General features: G+C 52.4%; 1 protein-coding gene and 1 pseudogene across 4 annotated transcripts in view; both read right to left on the reverse strand.

Moving 5' to 3' along the window:
• Positions 1–22,216, reverse strand: part of AFAP1L2 (actin filament associated protein 1 like 2) — a 102,511-nt gene that overhangs the window by 2,949 nt on the left and 77,346 nt on the right. For 3 of the 4 annotated variants that reach the window (XM_077126094.1, XM_077126093.1, XM_077126095.1), the window contains 12 exons: positions 20,617–20,707; positions 15,259–15,464; positions 14,078–14,257; positions 11,918–12,007; positions 10,353–10,437; positions 9,745–9,849; positions 6,991–7,202; positions 4,189–4,334; positions 3,166–3,277; positions 2,325–2,558; positions 2,065–2,239; positions 1,445–1,600 (listed from right to left, as the gene is read on the reverse strand). In XM_077126094.1, coding sequence (XP_076982209.1) covers positions 1,445–1,600; positions 2,065–2,239; positions 2,325–2,558; positions 3,166–3,277; positions 4,189–4,334; positions 6,991–7,202; positions 9,745–9,849; positions 10,353–10,437; positions 11,918–12,007; positions 14,078–14,257; positions 15,259–15,464; positions 20,617–20,707 — 1,792 coding nt within the window. Of the gene's footprint in view, positions 1–1,444; positions 1,601–2,064; positions 2,240–2,324; positions 2,559–3,165; positions 3,278–4,188; positions 4,335–6,990; positions 7,203–9,744; positions 9,850–10,352; positions 10,438–11,917; positions 12,008–14,077; positions 14,258–15,258; positions 15,465–18,027; positions 18,112–20,616; positions 20,708–22,216 lie in introns of all 4 variants that reach the window. The other variant, XM_077126096.1, reaches the window with a different exon arrangement.
• On the reverse strand, positions 4,484–6,576 carry LOC143654576 (small ribosomal subunit protein eS1 pseudogene; annotated as a pseudogene).

The following is a 22,216-nucleotide window of genomic DNA, read 5'->3' on the forward strand; positions in this document are numbered from 1 at the left end:
GTATTGGTCCTCACTTTGACACTTTCTCAGTTCTCTATGTTTCTCCTCCTAACCCCCAGTTTCTCAAAGGCTGGTTCCAGCACCAAGAAATGATGACCCACAGGATTACATCATAGAAGCCCGCTGCTAGAGGAAAAGCTGGTCCCACATGTATCCAACAGACACGGTCCCGAGCCTGAATCAACAGCAACAAAAAAAACCATATGCACTGTTTATCCATTCTAGGGTAAATAATCATTATCAGCCCCTGTCAGAGGGCACATGACGAGAAACACCATTTAAAAAAACTCATGGGGACAAATAAAGATAAGGAAATGATGTTTTGGGGAGTTGGAGTAAAACAAAAAACTACTCTATATTTAGCAGTCAGTAGTAATACACTGAGAATCACTTTCTTATAATCGATAACTTACTCTAGGATCTGAAAGGCTTATGTGTCAGAAGAGACACTACAGTGAAAAGTCTCACTCTTCTGCCACCTAAAATCCACCAAGGAGAGAGAGCGGGTTAGGGATCCCTGGCTCCTGCCTGCAGCCCCAGCTCATGCTCTCTGGGTTTTCAAGAGTGTCACTAACAAGTCTCTGATCACACCTATCATATCCTGGAAGTGTCAGAAGGAGTTTCCAGCTATTGCCTCCTTACTCCATTTGCACTGAATAATCTCCAAGACCACTAAACACTCAAAAACAGCCAGCCAAATTCAAAGTCAGGAAATAGATTAGTGGTTGCCTAGGGATGGGAAATGGAATGTGACTGCGAATGGGTAAGAGGTTTTTCTGGGGCTGTGATGAGAATGTCCTAAGATTAATTGTGAATATGCTTTAAAAAAAAAAAACGTTGAATTGTACAGTTTAAAAGGATTAATAAAGCTGTTAAATGTAAAAACAAAAGCAGTGGGCAACTGTACCCATGGGACCTTCCTTCACCAATCACATTAAAAGCTTCCCAGGAATCAGTCAGACTTGTCCCCAAACCTGCTTATGCCAGTTGTGCCTGTTATTGTAACTCTTCAATTTAAATATTAAATGACTATGAAAAGTTACTGTATAGAAACCAAGTGAAAAGCTTCAGAAAGCTACCTCTAAGAATCAAGTTGCAAGGAAATGGCTATCAAATGACATGAGGATGATCTGGGAAAATCTAGAAAGATCCTGATTTCTTTGCAAGTTTCTTAAGTTTTTCTTCACTTTAAAGTAAGGAAGACTGGAAATTAAGGCTGCATTAGTTGTGCTCCAGGCTAGAAAGATGGCATAGAACTCCAGTCAGCAGACCTGGATCAGGAAAGGGCCTGGAATCTACATCTGTAGATGAGCCATTGAACATGTATTTGTTTTAAGTTAAAATAAATTATTTAAGGTCTAAATATACACTTTTGGGTCTAGGAAGCAGGTACGCAGATCCAGATTATTCTACCATAAATCCAAGCCCTCTGGAGGCCATTTACCTGTACACTTTAGCAGGGCCTCTTTCAGCTCCCGTTTCTCCTTCCGGAGCTGAGCCAGGTGCCCCCGGATTTCTTCCTTCTTCTTCTCCAGCCTCTCCTTCTCCTCTGTGTACCGTTTCACCTCAGCCTCTGTCCTATTTTTGCCAAGTTTGATCTCTGTAGACCCAGAGAGGGGAATGAGTCCCCAGGTGTTATGGATTGAATTATGTTCCCCCAAAAAGATGTATCCAATTCTTAACCCCTGGTCCCGTCAATGTGAACTCATTAAAGTGAGGCCAAAATGAATTAGGGTGGCCCCTAGTCCATTATGATTGGTGTCCTTATAAGGATTAAAAGGCCAGGTTGGTACATGAGGGCTGCCCCTCCCCACTCCCCAGCTCAGGTGGAACCCACAGCCTCAGGGATGGCACATCCCTAAAACCATCAGAGCTGGGATGCCCGGCCAGGATGGCAGGGACAGGCAAGGAATCCAGGCCCCACACCTTTGCTGTGTGACCTTGGGCCACTCCCTTCACCTCTCTGAGCCCCTCTGTTTTTTTCATCTGGAAGGGAGGGAATCAGGCTAACTTGACTTGTACAAGCCATTTCCCAAATGCCAAACTCTTATCCAGGCCAAGCACCTGCAGTGGTTGCCTTCAACCTGTCTTTCATGGGTGGGCTGGCTCCAGCCGGGCTGATGGCTACAGTGTCAGTGCAGCTCTGTGGGAAGGAGATTTTCTGCTGTTCGGTCTGAATTTTGACTGTAGTGATTCTTAGAGAGGGCTCCTCGGGTCCTGGACTCTCATGCTGCCTCAGCTTTGGGAGAAAGTGGACATGACTCAGCTGGCCAGCAGGGCCTGGGAAGGTGGGCCTGGCTTATCTGCTGGGGGACAGACTGTACCTGCTCCTCGGGGTTCTCTGGAGACTTTGCACAGGGCTCAGATGGGATGGGGTCCAAGTCTGCGGGGATGGCCTCTGCCAGATCGTCCTGGAGGGACGGCAAGGAGGCCTGGCCTTCTGCATCCCCTGGGCTGTGCAGGAAGGACCTGATAGGCGAAAGGTCCAGGTACAGGCGGTCAGGCTCGTTCTCGCCCAGGGCTGCTGTGGCAGGGTTGGCTTCCTCGGCGGGCTCCACCTGCAGGAGAAAGGAGATTCAGGGCCCTTCATGCTCACCTCCACTCCCTTAGCTGGGCTGCAGGCAGCCCTGCCCCCAGCTCCTTCCACCGCCCCATGCTGGAGTTTACAGGTACTTCCATCTGGGGGGGCCTCCTGCTAAACTGGAGTTAGAAGTCCTGAGTTCAAGTCATGGACTTGCCACTCGAGAGGTAGGAGGCCCAGGCCACATTCCCTCACTTTTTTAAACCTCTCATCTGTGAAGAGAGGAAAATGGCAGCCCCTCCCCATAAGATGCTAAATGGCCAGTAAATGGAATCTAAGATCCACTAGGATTATTGCACCTTAGCTATCCGTCTAGGCCCTGCAATCCCAACACCGCACCTCCAACCCAAGCACTGGCCAGGGTGCATAACCTGCTGTTTTATCTAGACAGGTCCTCAGGCTGGGTAGACTGCATGCCCACTCTACAGAAGATGCCCTGGTTTCACCCAGGTTTCTGGGTGGATGCCCTGGGGGTGAGACCTGAATCCACTCCTCTTGGGGTCAGTCTAGCCATCTCTGGCATGAAGACAGATTTGGCAGAAGCACTGGGCAGCCCTGGGCCCCTGCCTGGCGGGCACCCTTACCGCTGCCCTCAGGTCCGACATCTCCACATCGTCATACAGCTCCTCCTGGCGCCCCTGGGCAGGAAGGCTGTCAATGTAAGTGTTCGGCTCTGAGAACTTCCTCTGCATCAGTCTGGAAGACATGATAGGACACAGCCTGGATGAAGGATTCAGGACAGGGCAGAAAAGGTCACAGTCTCAAGGAGTTCATAATGACAAGTAGAACAATAGAAGCTGTAGGCAGCACAGGGGACCTGGGAACTAACACCTGCCTTCATTTTAAAATGAATTCATTTACTTGGGGGTATCTCTTTCCTCTTTCCCAAGTTGCCCCCTTTACTAGAACTCTTGGTTCTAGATTTCTCTTCCAGGAAAACAACTTCCCTTGCCCTATGCCCCTCCTTGTAAGGATTCTTCTAGTCCTCTTCTCTCCTTGATCCCTCTCTTTAGGATATCCTTCCAACAACAACAAACCCCTTCTCTTTTTATCTTCACAATGTGCTTGGAACATCATAGACCAGGTACAAGCCCCGTTTCATACCTAAGAAGACAGATTCCGTGTCAGTGGCTTATCCAGCTCCACCAGCACCAGCTCTACCCTCCTGAGCCAGCTCCAATTCTCCCTGAGCCCCGGTCTGCCAATCTGGAAAGCCGAAGCTCATTCCCTGCCCTGCTGATTCCAGAGTATGCTGAGGACCCAATGAGGGATCCATGGAAAAGTACAAATCAACCGGAAGACAAGTTCGGGGCCGGGAAAGTGCTCACTCTACTGTAAGGAGCTGGAGAGCACTGAGCCAGAGCCAAGGATACTGCAGCTTCCCCGGGGGCCAGAGCCTGGCTCTGCTGGTTCCCAGCCAGGCCTCCCTGAGGGCTGCTCCTCGGCCTTGGGCTTGACCTCTTCCCCCTACTGGGTGGAACGGGGCCTAACTCTGGGTTCTCAGCGGCCGCCCTCCTCCTCCTGACAAACAGACCAGTCTGGGCTCAAGACGTTGAAGCGTGGCTGAGAACAGGAAGGCGCCAAGCGGAAGGCCCCTCGATACTCACAGCAGGGAGTTTTTGGCTGCACTCACGATACAGGAAACCCTGTCGGCATCCACGTAGTCGTAGGTGAATTCTTCCGGGTCTGTCTTGGAGCCCGACTCGGAGAGCAGGAGGCCTAGCCAGTGGCCCATTTCCTCAGAAGACTTGGCCTGGGAAGGAGGCAGAGCACGAGAGGTAAGTGAGACTGGTGGCACTGCCTGGTGCCTCACCCTCCCCAGCAGGCCATAACTGCACCCCTACCCCATCCCATCCCATCCCACCCCACCCCACCTCAGCAAGGCAGCTGAGAGCTCCTGGGGGCCACGGCCCCTAATTTTCACCCACAAATTCACTCCATCCCTCAGTAACCCCAAGTTAACACTCCTGCCGCTATGGACATTTGTCCCAGATGTCATATGTGACTTATAGGCATGTAATTCTAGAGGGATAATGGACAGGGGAGAATGGTTAAATTTGAACTTTTAAAATCACAAGTATTTGAGGGTGATACCTCCATTTCATGAACCACCATATCAGCTGATCACCCTAATCCATGCTTAGAAAACTGCTGGGGTTTTTGCTAAGGAATAACATTCATATTTATTTTTGTTTATGCTTTCAAAAAAATCAAGATGTCTGGAATATCAACTAGCTCTGAGAAATTGTGAACTGTGTGAATTAAATTCTTTTTTTTTTCAGGAGACAATGTAATTAAGTGTACAAATTGCACACTTCTATTAAAATGCCAGCATTGTCTACTGTTTATGAGACAAAAACTGGGAATTCTATGAAAGCTGTAGTGTTTTGTTGTTTTTTTTTCACACATAAGACCTCTTATTTGTCACTTTAAAAAATATGAATTTTAAACAGATTCTTGGACTGCAGCTCATATCCATCAGCTTGTTCCACTTTAGCACCCATCTCAGTTCCCATTGCTTTTCCAGAACTACTAACTTCACTGTGAAGCTCCATGAGTTTTCCTAATTCAAACTTGGGCTTCTACAGCATTTTTACTTTTCTAACAAACATATAATGGAGAGGACAGATAGATTAGCAAGCCTTTTCTACATCTTTACCAATGCTGCCTGGAATCAATTTATTGACCACTTTTTTTGAGTCATTTGTCTGCTCCTCTTGGGTCATAATTTCCATCATCTTCTGGACTAGGTGGATCTGTTGGTGCAGAGCATAAGGGGCCTTCCAAACCTGATTGTTCCATTTTTTTGGCAAAACGAACACAGACAAAGCGAGCAACCATCAGTAGCTCTGACATCGACATGAGCTTCAGTCATGGTCTGCCATTTTTCAACCATGGAACACATTTTGTCACGGGTAAGGTCCATGCCACGGAAGTTGGTGAGGCAGCTTCTGCTCTGTATGTCCTCAGTAACCAGCTTGAATTTTCGAAATGCAACTTCATCATTGTGCAGATCAGCAAGGCTCACTTCAAAAACATCTGATGAGATGCAATTTTGGTTCCTTGAGTCTTTGTAACTTGTGTTTCCCCAATATTTCTTATATTAAATATTGCTGGTACTTGCACATCATACCAGTCTTTCTCAGAAAATGGATCAACCACTTTCTTCTTGGCTCCTTTTTGGCCACCTTTTGTAAAGCACTTGCTTTTGCCAGTTGCCCACAGTGCTGCTCAAAGAGCCAAAGGGCCGTAAGTTTCTTTTCAAGAAGCAGCATTAGCCTTAGGGCTGCATTCTTTTAATTACAGAGCCAGATAGGGGTCAAGAGTTTGACATTTAGCTGGCTTCCTTATTCTCTTTACTTTCAACAGGATTTCTTCACATAGCTTACCATGGGCATCCCCTAGTTCCTCTAAGAGCTGCTTAGGGTCTCACCGCATCCCTCCTACTCCCCACCCAGAAGTTGGGGAAGACATCTGAGTATGCCACCCTCCCTTAGAGCCCTTCAGGGACTCCTGCTGCTCTTGGAATCGAGTCCTACCCTTATCTCCCCAGCCTCACACCCTCTCTGTCTTCCCCTCCCTCACAGGGTGGGCTTCCGCAGCACCTTCCCCATTTCTTTCCAGCAACTGCAATTAAGTAATTAACTAGGTAACTATCTGAATGACATCTCACTCTCATACCAAAATTCCACTAGGCCCGGAGCTTATCAGTCTTGTTCACTATATTATTGTTCTGAGTAGATACTGAATGTTTGCTGAGTGGGCAGACGGACGGACTGATGGACAGACGAACAGATACATGGATTTACAAGCTTGCTGATGGCCTGAAGCAATTGTGCTATGGCTCTTTTAGCCACCAGAGGGTGGAACTGGACCAAAATTTGGATGACGCCACTCCTCCCCGCTAAAGGGCGAAGTGATAAGGGACCAGGAGTGATGGCTGGAGTGAGTGTAAAGGACTCCAGCTCCCCCTGCACCAGTGCAATGCGGGGCATTATGTCACCTCTTATTTGTATAAACGTAAACATCATATCAGAGGGTGGTAGACAGCGGGAGAAATGTGATTGCACCGTAAACCTAATTCTTCCCATAGATAAGCCCTCACAGTCATTTTTATTTACTGGGCATAGAGCTCCCATCTGGAAGCACAAACTAGATGAAACCCTCTTCGAATCCCCAGAGCTTTTTCCAGCAGCTCCAGGAGTTATAAATACTCCGGCCCTAAGTGCAGGAAGTAGCTCATTGCCCTTCTCCTATAACCCAACCACCCTGAGGTCAGAAAAGGAATGGAAATTTTAAGAAATGCAAACAGTCTCGGCAAAGACAAGTAAAACCGCGCATGGCAAGATTAGGGTCCTGTCAACCTCCAGGCCCTCTGCACTGCCACACCCTGGCCGGCCGCTCAGTACCTCGAGTTTGGCCAGCTCCTCCCCGTTATGGAGGATGCGGAAGGAGTAGAGGTGGTCTGGGCTGGGGTCTGGGACCACCTCGCAGCCAACCAGGCTGAGGGGCTGCTGGGCGGTCTTGCTCCGGTTCCGGTCCTGGTAGAAGTGCAGGTGACTATCCTTGACGGAGCACCAGCGTGACTTCCACTGGCTGTTCACCAAGACGTTCAGGTAACCTGCAGGAAGAGGCACAGCTGCAGGAGGAGGCACAGCTGTGGGAGGAGGCACAGCCGCAGGAGGGCACGTAGCTGCAGGAGGCGGCGCAGCTGCAGGAGGGGACGCAGCTGCAGAAGGAGGTGCAGCTTTAGGAGGGCACGCGCTGCAGGAGGGCACGCAGCTGGAGGAGGGCACACAGCTGCAGGAGGGCACGTAGCTGCAGGAGGGCACACAGCTGCAGGAGGGCACACAGCTGCAGGAGAGCATGCAGCTGCAGGGTGGGTACCTGCAGCCGGGGCACCCAGGGCTGGTGCCACTGTGTGGCCCCCTAAATCTTGGTTTCAGGATCTGTCATGCTTTACCCAAGAAACATTCTTACCTCATAGGAGCTATAAATCTCACAGCACATTTCTTCTTTCATGGAAGCAGTTAGACCCTTGGGAGGTGGGGGTGGGGCGGCAGCACAACTGTACTAATTTCAGATAAAGGTATGTCCAGAGGGAGGTAAGTCATCCCTTCAGACCAGGCCCTTTTGAGTACAGAGGGCAGAAGCTCTCCCAGCCTTCAGGCTGTTACCAACACCTCCTCCCTGCTGGAATCTCCTTGCTCAGGCTCTAACCTGTCGTCTCTACCACCTTAAGGCTTTGGCTCCCTCTCAGACCCTTTCCAGGCCTGGCCTGCAGTCACAGCTTGCAGAGTCCTTCTGCCCTGGGCCGGCTCCCCCACATCCTCCCAGACTTGGCAGGCCAGAGGGCCCTCCCTGGCCCTGCACTCTTTGCTCAGCGTTCCTTCAGAACACTGGGACTCTGTGACAATGAAGCCATCTGTTTCCAGGTTGGCCTCCCCAGCTGTACACAGTGAGATTTTCAAGGGCAGGCACTCTGCCAGGCCCATCTCCAGTGCCCAGGTCTTGGCCCGTGGCCTCTCCACCAGGGACCTACTCTTTCTCTGGTAGTTGCAGAGGCTGCCAGCACTGGGGTGCATGCTGCACAATCCTTTATTGTTCTGAAATGGTTTTGTGTTAGGTTCAGCTCCCCAAGGAGAAGATGCCCCTCCACTCCATTAAATGAACATTTGCTGAGCTAACGCCATGTGCCAACATTTGTCCCTGGGGCCACAAAGATGAGTAAACCAGCCTCAGGACCCTTTGCATCCCCCACCACGTGCAGTGGGCTGACAGGTCTCCATGCTCCTCTGCTCAGAGGCATGGATTTAGGGAATGGATACATCCTCCTCCATCAGAAAGGATTGGCAGTGGGATAAACTGGACCCCTGCAATAGGGGGAAAGTATCTGGCCACCCTCCCATGCAGCCCAGAGCTGGACACTACCACTGGGACTGTGAGTTCTCAGAGCCACATTAACATCACATCACAGAGGCAAAATGGAAGAGTTGGAGAGTACGAAGTAGAAGTCCTGATTTATCAGCAGATGCCACACACCCATCACCATGCTGGACCTGAGGGAGCTCAGTCAAGACAGGCTGGGAGCTCTGATCCCAAGCACCCGAGTTCTGGAAAGGAGAGCGACTGTGTTCTCTCCTGCCCTTCCCGTAGCCACAGGGGAGAGAAGCATGCTTAGCTGCTGAGGGGGCTTCCACCAATAACCTGCCACAGCTCCTGACGGGGACTCGCTGGAGCACGCCCACATGCAAAACACCATGCGATCTGGAGGCTGTAGGGGCTGGCAGAGCTGCGCCATCAGCAGGCATCCTGGCTGGAAAAGCAAGGGGCTTGTGGCCTGGTCTGCTGCCTTCCTATTCTACCCCAGCCACCTGCCAGCCTCAAAAAACAATGCACTTAACTGGGACTTGGGACAAGAGCCTAGAAGGAAAGAGGAAAAGGCTGCAAGGCCCAAGGAGGGCTACCGCAGTGAGCCAGGGTAGGGGTCAGCACGCCGGGCTTGGCCCCTAATCCTGGGCCGTCTTCTGGGAAAGGCCCGGCTCCTCTCCCGATCTGGACCTGTGAGCCTACCCCATGACGCCACACCTGTGCACATGCTCTGCTCCAGCAATGTGGGCTTCTTGTCATCCCACTAATAGGTCTTGCCTGCTCCCACCTCAAAGGCTTTGCTCCTGCCCACGGCTCCATTCTGGCTTGTTCAGCTCCCACTTGCCTTTCAGAGGTCAAGTACACGAAGCCGTCATCCTCCTGAAGCCATCTGTGATGGCAGCAGGAAAGGTTCAGTCTGTCCCCTGGTTCTTTTAACTACTAAGAAGGCACAGAGGGTCATTAAGGAGCATAAAGCGATCATCTCTCCTGGGCTGTCATCTCTGGGAACTGTGTCCTACGTCTGCCTGGGCCCCTCTATAATGAAACCTAAAACTGTACTTGACATGCTTCATAAATAGGATCCAGTGAACGTAAGTTCACTGCCACAAAGGCTCTTACTGCAGCAAGGGAGTCTGGCTAGGTAAAGAGAGTTAACGGAAACCTGCGTGCTCCAGGCTCTCTCCATCCTTAGGTAAAAGCAAGACCTAAGCTCCCCCTGCCTTTACCACCTGAGCCTATGTCCCTGCGGACAAGCTCCAGCCTCTGGCACTGGAGACTCCTATGATTCTTACTGGATGTTTCAAGGGACCGCTCTGGAGGTTCCAGCGAGGTGGATTTCTTCCTGCCCAGGCTCATTAGGGTGCTGAGTTTGAGACCAGTGGAACATTTCTTCTTGACTGTCAAGAGGAAGAGAAGGCAGTCAGCCTTGTACACCGTCCACCAACATGCCCTTATCAGAAGATGGGCAAAAAAGAAGACCCATTCCCCACTCCTCCCTACACACACACACACGCACACACCTGCTCCCCTAACCAGTATCCACAGGCCAAAGGGAGGTGCCTGTCTAAAGCCACACATATAAAAGAGAGACGCAGACATTTCTTGTAGAATGTAAGCACTTGAGACTCTTGACCAACTGTCTTTGTTAAAAGGGATTTGAAATTGAATTAGCAAACGGGAAGAGATCAAAGAATATTTTATCCCCAGAATTTCATGACTCCACTTCATTCTGGTCATGTCCTTTCTTTTCCTGTTATCTGTGAGCTGTAGCATTTCTAAGTAGTTTTCAAATCAAAGGCTGTGTTGGAATCAGCTGCTGAAGCCCACCAGGACGGGTGGACAGTCTCACACCCTGGGATGCCACCCCAGCCAGGAGGCTGAGTGACGTGGACATCCTTACCGTCTTTGGTCTCTGTGACCTCGGGGTGGCCGTCTAGGGGGCCTCCGTACTCCAAGGCTGACAGGCACTTCTCAGCTACGTCTGGCTGCGGAAGACAGAGAGACAATGGGGGAACGGTTACCTCATTCATGGGCTGGGAATGGTTACCTTAGAGATGCAATTTGGGAAAAAATAAGAAGACGGCCATTGGGTGTAGGTCAGAGATGACCACCTCCCACCCCTGCCCCAGACACGGGGCGGGGGGGGACATTGGCCAAGCTTCCCTCTGGGGCTTTCTGGGGCACATGCCTTTACCTACCCCTCCTGAGGTTCCCTACTCCATCCCAGAGCGCCTTCCTTCTCGAGTGCACATCCACATGCACAAGTTCTCAAAATGGCTGCTTGACCTCATGTAACATTAGCCCTTGAGGTGACAATAACCCCAGAGCCAGTGGGAAGGGGGAGGCATTCAAATCCCCCAGTGACGTTTTCTGGCAAACTGGGAACGACTTGTACTGGGAGAGTGCGGAGGTCTGGAGAGTTGATTGGGCTAACCACCACGTTGTGGGAGTGTCTCCAGAGAGGTCAGCCCCTGACTCGAATCCCAGCTCGAGCACCCTCCAGCCAGGCGGTGCACAAGTTACGAGCCTCCCTGAGCCAGGGCGTTGGGACCCTAGGGCAGCAGCAGCTGCTGTGAGAACTTGGAGCACTCAGAATATTCCAGGCAAGCTTCCTCAAGGGAACCACCTGCTCCAGACCTGGGGAAACATGCTAACCTGCTCCCAACCCACAGGTCTGGCCTTAGGCAGGGGCCAGGGCCTGAAGCTACCCGGCCAGGGAAGCAAGGCATGCCAGGTCTTGTTTTTCATCTCAACATCAAGACAACCCAAGTCCACTATGATTTTAGTTTTCTTGCCAGTACTCAAAGAATGTACGAGACAAATACAACATCAGCCTGTGTGAAGGCTCTCTAGAAGGACAGTGGGTATTCTTCATGGGAGGTGGCCTGTGCCCACTGTGGACCCTTGTGCTCTCCTCCCCGCCAGGGGTGGAGACCCCAAGATGAGTCACAGTGACCCCCTGTGTGCCCTGTGCTAGCCCTGGCCTCAGGTATTACCTGCAGAGCCTCAGGGACATGGACTGTCCCCATGTGAAGGGGACAGCACCTGAGTTGACTTCCTCAACCTCATCCCTTAAGCCGGGGGTCCCAAAAATCTACGCAAATCAGCACTAGGACCCTCTGGTGGGAGCAACATTGAGATAGTTCACGCAGCCCCAGGGGGGTTGTGGGGAACAAATAGGAAGGAAGAGGCTCATAAAATAAATTCCCATGCTTAAGAATGTAGGGCAAAGCTACTTCTGTTTCAACAAAGCATCCCCCCTTAGGGAAGAAAATATTTTAGGTCTGCTTTAGTTTCATTAATTTTCCTTCCAAGCTAAAATTACTGTTAGTGTCCAAGCATTGCACGTTTATTACTAATTAGGCTGAAATTGGGAAAAAAAAAAAAAGCTCCTGATTTTACACTTGTAATGTTTACAGAGAAGAAACGAATGGAAAGCTCCTCCTGGGAGGGGCAGAGGCTCACTTTCTGACCGTTCAGGCGCTGGCCATCTGGGGTGTATGGGTTTCCCTCGGGGGGTCCTTCGGCAGGCAGGCTGCTCACCTCCTGGATGACCTGAGGGAGAGGGAAGCTGACGGGGAAACCATGCCCCCCAGAGGCCATTCTGGCCTGTGCTCACAGCCGCCTGGAGCCCCTCCAGTCAGGGGAGAGTGGGTGGAGGGAGAGAAAAGATGCCTGGTCTCTGAGAACCAGGGAACCACCCTCAGCCCCCGGGACCCGGCCCATGCGTAGCCTCAGCAGGACGGGCTTGTTGAGCCCCCTCTCCTGCAGGCCCCTCAGGTTCTGGGGGTGAAGGACTGGGCCTCTGCCAGCCCCCGCCCAACAGTCCTCCTCCCTGCCCTGGACAGGCTGCCACTCAGGGCAGGGGTGGCTGTTCTGTGGGGAGGGCATGAAGAACTGAATTTTCTGGATGGTCCCCTGACTGCTCAGGGTGTGGGGCTCGCTGTGGAGCCGTCCACACTGCTCTGGGTGTGGGTCTGCAAACCGCCCTGGTTGCCGGCCAGCTCTCCAGACATACCTGCCATGGTCCACCCCAGGCTCTTCCAAAGAAGGAGCCTTTAACGGGCACCCAGGGGGCTGAGCTGGAGGCAGACATGGAAGGTCAGAGGTGGCCTTGGCTTCACAGTGAAGCACCCAGTTCTGAGCCGGGGGCCACCTCGGGGATTCCCAGAGGATAATAGCCTCGGGGATACCAAGAGCTACTTTGGTGACCCTCCTTGTTCAGTCTCTGTTTACAGCAGTTTGTGGAAACAGGTTTAAAATCAGAAGAACCAAGGAAGCAAAGGAAGAATGGCCATGGGGAAGGGGGACTGACTCAGTTGGGGTCTTGGATCCACACCAAATTTGTCACCTGGTGCCGTAGGTAGAGTGTGGGACCTCAGGCCTGAGCCTCAGTGGCCTTGTCTGTAAGGTGGGTCAACAAGACTGGTGTGTGTGAAGTGCCCTGCACAGGCAGGCCCTCCAGAGTGAGCCTTCTCTCAGGAGGAGCTCCCCATGGAGAGTGGGGAAGCCAAACACAACCCTCCCTGGCCGTGGGCCTTGTCCTGTGCCACCGTCTTCAGGCACCTGAGAAATTGCCGGTAAGGATCGAGGTGGCTTTCAGTGCCTCCCAGAAGCCTGGCTCCGAAACAGTGATGCTGGGCCTGGTAGTCTCAAAACAGCAGGTTCAAAGAAGCAGCCCCCTGCCTCAGAGCTGGGGGACTCTGCCTTAGAGGAGGGCCATACTGTCTTCAGTCACAACTTCACCGAGGCGGAGTAGGTTTGTTCAGTTTGCAGTGTATCTGAGGGGCCCCAAGGTGTTATGTTAGCAGGGTCCCTGGGGAGGGCGGGGGCTGCAGCTGGGCATCAGGCTCCTTGGCAGTGAGCATGGAGGGGGCAGAGCAAGCAGGGAGGAGGCAGCTCTGGCCCTCGCTGCCTCTCCAGGGGCCCTCCTGGAATGGGAGGCTGCTCTGGAACCGTGGGCTGGGACAGGGTGGAATGTGGGCCCCCTCTTGGTACAAACCTCATCCTCCTTTGAATGTCAAGGTCATCCCTAACTTGGGGCAGGCATGGACAAGGGTGAGGCAGAGCGGACTGTGTGCAGTGGTGGTGGCTGAATGCACAGGACTTGTGGTCAGACAGTCCTGGGTTTTGAAACCCGATGTGGCCCCTGACTTGCCAGGAGACCTTCAGCAAGTCACCTCCTTTCTCTGAGCCTTAATTTCCACTCCGTAAGAGGGGGACACTGATGCCAGCCCCTCCCCACGCAGTGTCGTTAGATGGGTGAGATTTGCTAAAAGGCCATGGTCTGTGGGAAGTCCTCAACAAGTGGCAGCCACGTTTGTTCTGCTAAGGAGGCTGGTGGTACGTCCTCACTGGCAAAGAAGGTGAACGGATTTCTCCTAGTGCCCACATCCAGACGACTGAAGAGGGTTCAGACCCTGCATCACATCGACTGCCAGCAGACTGACAGCTGCCGCCCAGAACACGGGAAGCCCCCAGAAAATAAAGGGCAGCGACCCTCTGCCCTTGACAACACCTTTGGAGAAAGCCGGGGAGCCAGAACCCTGGGAAGCCCTCCAAGGCCTGGAGGGGCGCAGCCCACCCCCCCCCCACCAGCCCCCACAGCCCCGGCATCTCCCTCACCCTGAGCCACTGCTCGGCCTGGTCCCTGCTCTGCAGGCCCAGCACGATGACATCGGCGTGCATCGGCGTGATCTTCAGCTTGTGCTCCTGCTTCCGCACCTGCTTCTCCTTGTGCACGACGCTGCTGCCCAGCAGGCTCACGTCCAGCTGGGGGCTGTGGTCTTTGGAGGATTTGTAGCACTGGAAGGAGAGAGAGGAGACCGATCGGGCTGCCAGGGCTTCCAGGCCCAGCCGGGTTCTGCCAAGGAGAAGGCAACGGGGCACGGCAGACCCACCAAGAGCCCACAAAGCCAGAGGGACAAACGGCAGAGAGCAGTCACGCGCGTCCTGGTTTCTGACCCTCACCCCTGCCCCCCACTGCCAGCAAGGCCCCATCGCCCTGCTTTGTACCAACAGCTCAAACTTCGTCCTGAAAGGTGACCAATAAGGGCAGCTGCCACTCATCCAAGGCAGAGCAAACTTTTTCTCTACCACTCAGCATTTCTCACTCAGCTTCCCCCTTGGAGGGTCCGTAATGAATGAAAACTAAGTTTATCGTCTGCTTAGTCAGAAGATGCTGTGTTAGAAAAGGAGGGAACTTTCTTTCCCCACCAAAGAAACTACTTTGCACCTCACTTTCTCCTTTGTAAGAAGGGGGGCTGGGGGGTTACTTAGAGGGTTGTTTAACAGAATTATCCAAACAACAGGTGATCAGAGCAGGATGCATCGTAAAGAGTGAAGAGATGTGTTTATAACATTTCCATGGAGCTTTGAATCAGGACATAGAGCCGTGAATTTTAATTTAACATTATAGGAAACAGGATTGCTGTCCGGGCATCATCTTCTGGTGCCAGCCTTTATGGGTCTTGTTTTATAATCATTCAAAATATTGCAACTTCTGGGCCGATAAAGCCCGATTCTCACGAGAAGTGGGACTGGGGACTGGGCATGAAGGAGCCCATGGGCCACGGACAAAAAGATCTGCGAGAAAAGTGTGGACGGGAAGGGGGAGGGGGTAATGATGGCTCCCTTTGATGAAAACTACTAGAACTTTCTAGTTAAGAAAACCCACATTCATCCACACCCACGGAATTCTGCGTATCCCCTCAGGGTAAGGGGGTTAAACCCCCGATATAGAACGGCTTGAAACCCGCGGTGTCGGGGACCCCCCCCCCCCCCCCCCCCCCGGGCGGCCCACTGACCAGGAGCCGCGTGTCCTTGATGACGCACAGCTGCTTGGCCCACTGCCCCAGCCACTTCTTGCGCCACAGGAAGGCGCAGATTCGGGTGTCGCGCATCAGCTCGATGCCCGCCTCGGGCGACGGCCACTGGTGGGGGGCCGACTTGCCCTTGCTGCTCTCCTCCTCGTCGTAGGACTCGTAGGAGCTGCTCACGGCCTCCCCGTCCTCTGCGGGGGAGACTGGCTGGGTCACGGCCCGCCGGCCAGGGCGGCCCTCCCCGCCCCGGGGTCCCCGCCCAGCCCCTCAGGCGCGCATCAGCCGTCTTCCTCCCCTACCCCTGTCACCCCAAACCCGGTCCTCTGGCGCCAGGCGCCCCCGCCCGCCCCGGCTCCTCAGCAGGGAGGGGCTCTCTCAGGGCCGGGGCGTCCTGGGGGTGCGGGGAGAAGGCCGCCGTCGGGCCCCGGGCTGCACATGCCGCAAACCCCCGCCGGCCACCGGGCTGGGCCCCTTCTCTCCCTGGGGCGACGGAGGGTCTGGGCGCCTCGGGAATAAAGGTCTGAATAAACCGCAGCGGGACGGCTTTCCGGGGAAGGCGGCGCCCTCCCCACCCCTAAGCGCCCCCGCAGCCGTCACCCCGTCTTAAATCCACTCTTCCCTCCACCGCCGAACCCCCTCCCGCCCTGCGTGGCACTTCCCGGCCCAGACGCGGCTCTTGCACCCTGTTCCTCACCTCCCGCAAGGAGTCAGCCGCAAGGTTTTGCTCTGTTTTGAAAGAACTCCAAACCTCACCAAAGCCTGAAGTGTGCATGACTCGCTTACACATCCCCCCGCCGTTCTGCCCCCACTACCCTGCGAGAGTTGCTCTGTTCTCCTGGCCTCACTGTTCTGCTCATTCAAGGCCAAGAAAAACCACTCCTGAAGGAAACAAAAAGACCCTGAAAAGCAGGGCACGGAGAAGAGAGGATGGGTCCAGGGCACCCCGGCCCACCCCGGCTCAGCACAGGAGTAGCGTCCACAGCCACCTAGAGGCTACGCCAGCCTCTGCCTGAACTCCGCACGGACGGGGAGCTCACCACCTCCAGACCTCCGGGCACTTCCTTCCATTACTGGGCAGCCCTAACAGTTAGGAAACCGGCCCCCCACCCGCTTGCCTGGGACTTCTTCTCAGTGGTCCATGCCAGGCCCCCCCGTCGGGGTGATGGGACACCCCTTTCCCCCACATGACACGCCTCCAAAAGAGACAGCCCTGTGCACCCAAGTCTTCCCTTCTCCACAACCCCCTTCTACACTCTGCACAGCTAGTTTCCTGCATACTAAGAAAGCCGGACCACATGTGATTAGAATACAGGAGAATGGAACGAGGTTACTGCAACACTTATTTCACCTATAATAGCAGTGAAAATGTGTTTTTTAATACTTCTAAAAAGGACACTTTATATATTTTAATATCAGTTTTCTTTAAAAGTACTGTGGTACTACTCCATGGCTTAATTAAAAAGTTGTGCTGTTCATAATGTTATACCTATTAAATGAGCAAGGATTAAAAAGTGGCGCGACCCAGTGGGAGACCCTAATCTGACAGTGCTGGATCTGGCAGCCTGTTGTTTTGAAAGCCATAAAACACCCCTTTTGACCCGATAATCCCAGTCCTCGGAGTTTATCCTAGAAAACTAGTTAAAAAAAAAAAAAAAAAAGGTGTGGTGGGGTTCCATGCAGTAAGATATTCAAGTGCTATTTAATAGTCAGCAGACTGGGTAGGTGGAGTATGATTTCAGGCACTTAGGAACATACCATGCAACCCTAATCCGTTAAAACTCTGAAGACTAGTGGCAACTAGAAACATTCCTTAACATCTGGTAGTAAGCGAAAGGGCATCATTAAAATTACATATGCAAATAGATGAACACGGTGAGGTAAGAAGGAGAAGTCAAAGCAGTTGTTATGGTAGAGTGATAGGATCGGGGTGATTTTTTTTTTTTAATGTGCGGTCAGTATTGCATTATCTGTGCATTTAATGAAATAAGAACGATAAACAATGTTCCTGGGATATTTCACTCAGGAGCAAAAATAAATGGAGGGAGGCCAGAGAGCTGAGAGTGAAGAAGCTGGGGAGCTTCCCCCACTTTTTTGTGCTTCTGTGTTTTTCCCACGCGTTTCATAGAGAACCGTAACCCCTGCCTTCATTCCTTCCATGTCAGGAAGGTAACAGAAGAAACAGCAAAGCTGAGCACCTTAAGTAGCTGGGAGGAAACTGAGGGCAAATGGATTAACTATTTTATTTCTCCCTAAGAGAATCATAGCACAACAGAAAGATAGGAGTTCTTAAAACAGATACTTAGCTTCCTGGGGCCCCAGGAGGAAGAAGAGTGAAAGACAGGATGTCAGGAATTCCATTCCCATTTTTGCTGTCCCTGGGAGAACATGCCCTACTGCGTCCTGTGGGAAGTCATTGGGATCAGGGCGCAGAACAATATACTGGCCAGTCATGCCCACGTGGGTAAGAACCCTTATGTTACTATAAACCGAATTTGGGGGATTATCTGTTGCAGCAGCTGGCATGCAGGTCTCAGAGTCATTAAGCCATGAGTTTGGATGCTGCCAGCAGGGGTCTGTAGAGGGCGGGGGAAAGTCACTCCTTCTGGAAGGGTGGCACCCAGGCATGGCCATGCAAGACCTATGCGTGAGGGCAGGAGGGGGACAGGCGACCCCACTCAGAGCATGCACCCTGTCCTGGGAGCTGGGCGGCAGGCAAGGAGACACTGGCATTCCCATTCTGGGGACGAGCAGTACCCAAGGTGATCGTGGCGTAAATGACTCCTTCGGGCACCTGCTCCCATCTGAGGGCTCCCGTGGGGGCGCATCTGCCAGAATGACCTGTGTGATATGCAGAGGCACAGACAGAGGCAAGACAGAGATCAGGTGAAGAGAAGGACAGACCCAAGTTCAGAGACACAAAGAGAGATCCAGAAGTGGTGACGCAGCTGTCTGTCCACCAGAAGCTTGTGCTTTCCCATCGGAGGTATGGGTTTGTCAGGAGAGGTGCCCCAGGACTTCATTTCCCAGCCCCCTTTACAGCCTGAGATGGCCATCCCAAGGGATGGGTGTCACTTGTGGCTGGCACTTTTAAGAAGTGGAGAGGAGCCCTCCACTCTTGCTTTTTGGAAGATTCTATGGTCTTAGAGGCTGGTAAAGCAAGACATGGAAGAAGCCTGGGGACCTAAAATACCAGTTATACCCACACTGAACTGTTGTGTGAGTGAGAAACAGATTTTTTATTGTTAGTGGCAACTGAAGCTCCAGCAGCTAGCACGACCCAGCATGAGAGGTCGTAAATAAAGTACCTGACGTCTCAGGACAGTCATCTCCAGCACAGGCCTTCAGAGCACTTACTAAACTTTTACTCAGAGGAAACAGACCCAGGAGAGCAGGGTGGGGACGGTGCTGATAAAGCAGGACAGGAGTCCAAGAGGCTGGCCTTTCGTCGGAAGTCTCCAACATCACCAGCAGCAAACCACCTAGAGCGAGGGGCTGGGCCCAACAGCTGTCCCTCCTGTTGCAATCGGCATGACATGCCGCCTGGCAAGGTCAGGCGAGGGGACCTTGAGGACAGACCAGCGTATAACCAGGGGAAGCCCTCTCTTTTTGGTACATGTGCACGTTTCACGGCATGTCATCCTCCAGGACAGCCAAGGCGACCTGGCCTTCTCCCTCCTACCATGTTAGTTGTTTCTGCAGCTGCATTTCCCCTCATCTTTGAACTTTCCTGACCCACTTCTACTTGGTGGGTTCAAGCTGTCCTTATGATGACCCAGTCCTGGCTGCACTGAAGTCTATTCACAAGTCAATTCACAACCAAGAGATAAACACTGAGAAGCCCGGGTCTTTCTGACAATTTGTGTCTCTCTCAAGAAAGCCCAAGATGAAATGTCTATCCCACACACAGGCCCCGCCTAGGGGCATCTGGGAGGCAAGCCCCAGCGGGCACTGCACACACCTGGAGACAGGCAGGCTTAGGATGCTTGGGGGTGTTCACGGAGGTGAGTCTCCTTCCAGACTCGTCCCAGACATCAGTGCAGCACCCTCGGCTTTGGTCTGAAACCACAGCCCAGACTGGTGACTCAGCAACGCCTCACACACTTGGTGTGTTAAAACTAAGTGATGTCTGCAACATCAGGATAACCTCAGTTTGTCAAAACAGGCCCTTGCCACCCACACTGTTCCTAGGACCACAAGGCAGGTAAAGTGTGAAAAAAGAATTCGACATGGCTCCAAATCCCAGCTCATCCCTGCTCCTTTTCTTTATGGAACCAACACTGTCCCCTTCAGCCCTACCACCAGGAGCCATCATCGCTTCCATTTGCAAATTTATTTATGCTTCCAAAGCCCTTTCATTTATGCAGGAAGAAAACAGAGGAGGTAAGAAGAGGAAAACAAGAGAACCAGAATATTGCTGCCCTGGAGCTCCGGTACAGCTACCTCTTCCAGAACCTTCAGGGCCTTTCTGGTCTAGAACCTCCTTTCCAGAAGTATTTTTGATCTGATTTCCTCAGGCTGAGAGCCACTGGCCAAGAAAAGGGAGTGCCAGTGTGAGCCCTGTCCCCAAAGCCTGTTCTCCATACAGCATCCAGGGCCATTGTTTTAACTCACAAGTTAGGTCAGTTGCTAAATAACTCTCCAAAGGCTCATAGCGTGATTCATAGCAAAAGCCAAAGTCTTCCACATGGCCTGGAGGCCACCTGGATGTCCCTATCTCCTGTCAGTCTCCCCTGCCTCCAGCCATGCTGTTCCTCAAATTCACTAGGAGCTCAGGGCCACTGTAGGCTCTGTCCCCTCTGTCTGGAGAGTCCTTCCTGCAAATATCTACACGACCCACTCCCCAGTTCTTTAGGGAATCTGCTCAAGGTCATGCCATCAGAGAGACCTTCCCTATCCAAAACAACTGCCTCTCTGCCATGACACGCCCCCTGCTCCACTTGCAATCCGAACACGTACAACCACCTGCCGCATTACATGTTACCTATTTGCTATCTGTTTTCTGTCACTGGAATTTAAGTGTCTCATCTTGTCTCTATCACACATCTATGCCGAATCCAGCAACATCCAGCTGGGAGACGCAGAAAACGTCAGACACCGAAAACCAGCTCATCTGAGTTGTGTGCCACCCCGAGCCCCTCCTTCCAGACGGGCTGGGTCTCCCATTCAGAACAGAGGCCAAACACCCTGTGGCCAGCTGTCAGCCGGGCCCCGCCCTCTGGTGGCGGCCTGCCCAGGATGCCCTTCGCCTTCCAGCCCGGGCAGGTGTGTCGGCCACCACCAGCCTGGCAGGCACAAGCATCCACACTGGAAGTGGGAGGACCCCTCCCAGGCCTCTGGCTGTACCGTTTAGGGACGTATCGTATGGCTCAGCTTCTTCATAGTAACCTTCCGAAGACTCAATCTTCGGGAGGGGGAGCTGTTTCCGATCTAGAACCTGTGGAGTGAACAAATAAACATGTTCAGGCATGATGCACAAGGAACAATTTAGAATTAACCCTCCAGGTGGAGGCAGGAAGAAGTCGAGAAGAAGCAATGCCGGCCGGGCTCCCAGCGAGCTGGAAGGATGTGGAACATCATGAGCCCGTCGTTCACCTGCCCCACCACGTCTGTTTGCATCCAGCTGCAGGGCTGTGGGCAAGCTGCCTATCCTCCCTTGCTGAGCCTCAGTTTCCCCCTCTACAGAATGAGGATCGCACCCTTTGACACGCACGTATGACACGGCTATGCCCATATGCACAATACATATCAGGGGCTGGACAGTGTCAGGCTGGCATGGAAGCTGTTAAGACAGCCCATAAAGCATTTGGGCTACTCAGTAGCACAAGGAGGAAGATGGCCATGTTTCTAAATACCAGACTGTCACCAGAATATCTTCCATCATTCATTTGGCAAATATTGGATGGATCCTCCTGTGGACTCTATACTAGGGACACATCCAGAGATTCAGCAGTTCGCTTGTAGGAAGAGCTCGCTAGGCGATGGATGCTTAACAGCACTGGAAGTAGTGCTATGACGGAGATGGGCTCCGTGTTCCGTAGGAACCAGAGGAGGGCGTGAGGAACTTTTAGGATCAAGGAGGGATGCACAGAGGAGAGGACCTTCAAGATGAGTCTCAAAGATGCCCATTAACTTCCTACTTGGGATGGGGGTGGGTGAGCACATTTTGAGTGGAATGAAGAAAACATGCAATTGTGCAGAAACCTAGAGCATGAAATCATTCTCTATCCCTCCATTATGCCACCCAAAAAAGGGCCACTAGACATGAAGCTAACCTTATAAGCAATAGCAGGGGAGAAAAAAGAGGTAGATTATTGCATGGATGTCACCATCTACTCCATCTACAGACTGTACATGCGCAAGCATCCATGAACATGAGTCTCTGGTGTCTTTCTATATCATGAACCCCCCGAGAAACCTGATGTGGGTTCCCACTCCTGGTTTTAAGAAGTCCTTGAGCTGGGTGTTTTACATGAGAAGGCAGACCTGGAGCTTCAGGGACTCTAGGTAAAAGCGGTAGAAGGTTCTTTACAGTAAGGGAGATCATAGAATAGTGTGAGAGTGTTTCCATACTGCCCAGCACATGTTATGTACATGGAGATAGTTGTTATCATTGTCTAGAGACCCTCCACACCTAGGGGACTTCAGGCTGAATGGTGAAAAGCGTGCCCCAAAGAGGGTCAGCCTGAAAAGGGTATCACAGAGGGTCGGCAGAGGCCAGCGGACAACCTGGGTCCACCAGCAGGTACCTTCTGACTTGATCTGGCCTCACATCAATACTGTTGATACAAGACAGGGCCAGGCTCACAACCATCAGTCCAGCAGGGCTGCTGACACCAGCCCCTGAGAGTGTGGTCCCCACCTCGCAGGAAGGAATGGAATAACTCTGGTTGTTTCCTAAGCAGGTGGGGTGCTGCTACTGAGCAGGCAGATGGAGCTGCTGGAG

The sequence above is a fragment of the Tamandua tetradactyla genome, chromosome 13 (assembly GCF_023851605.1).
Source record: "Tamandua tetradactyla isolate mTamTet1 chromosome 13, mTamTet1.pri, whole genome shotgun sequence".
Lineage (NCBI taxonomy): Eukaryota > Metazoa > Chordata > Mammalia > Pilosa > Myrmecophagidae > Tamandua > Tamandua tetradactyla.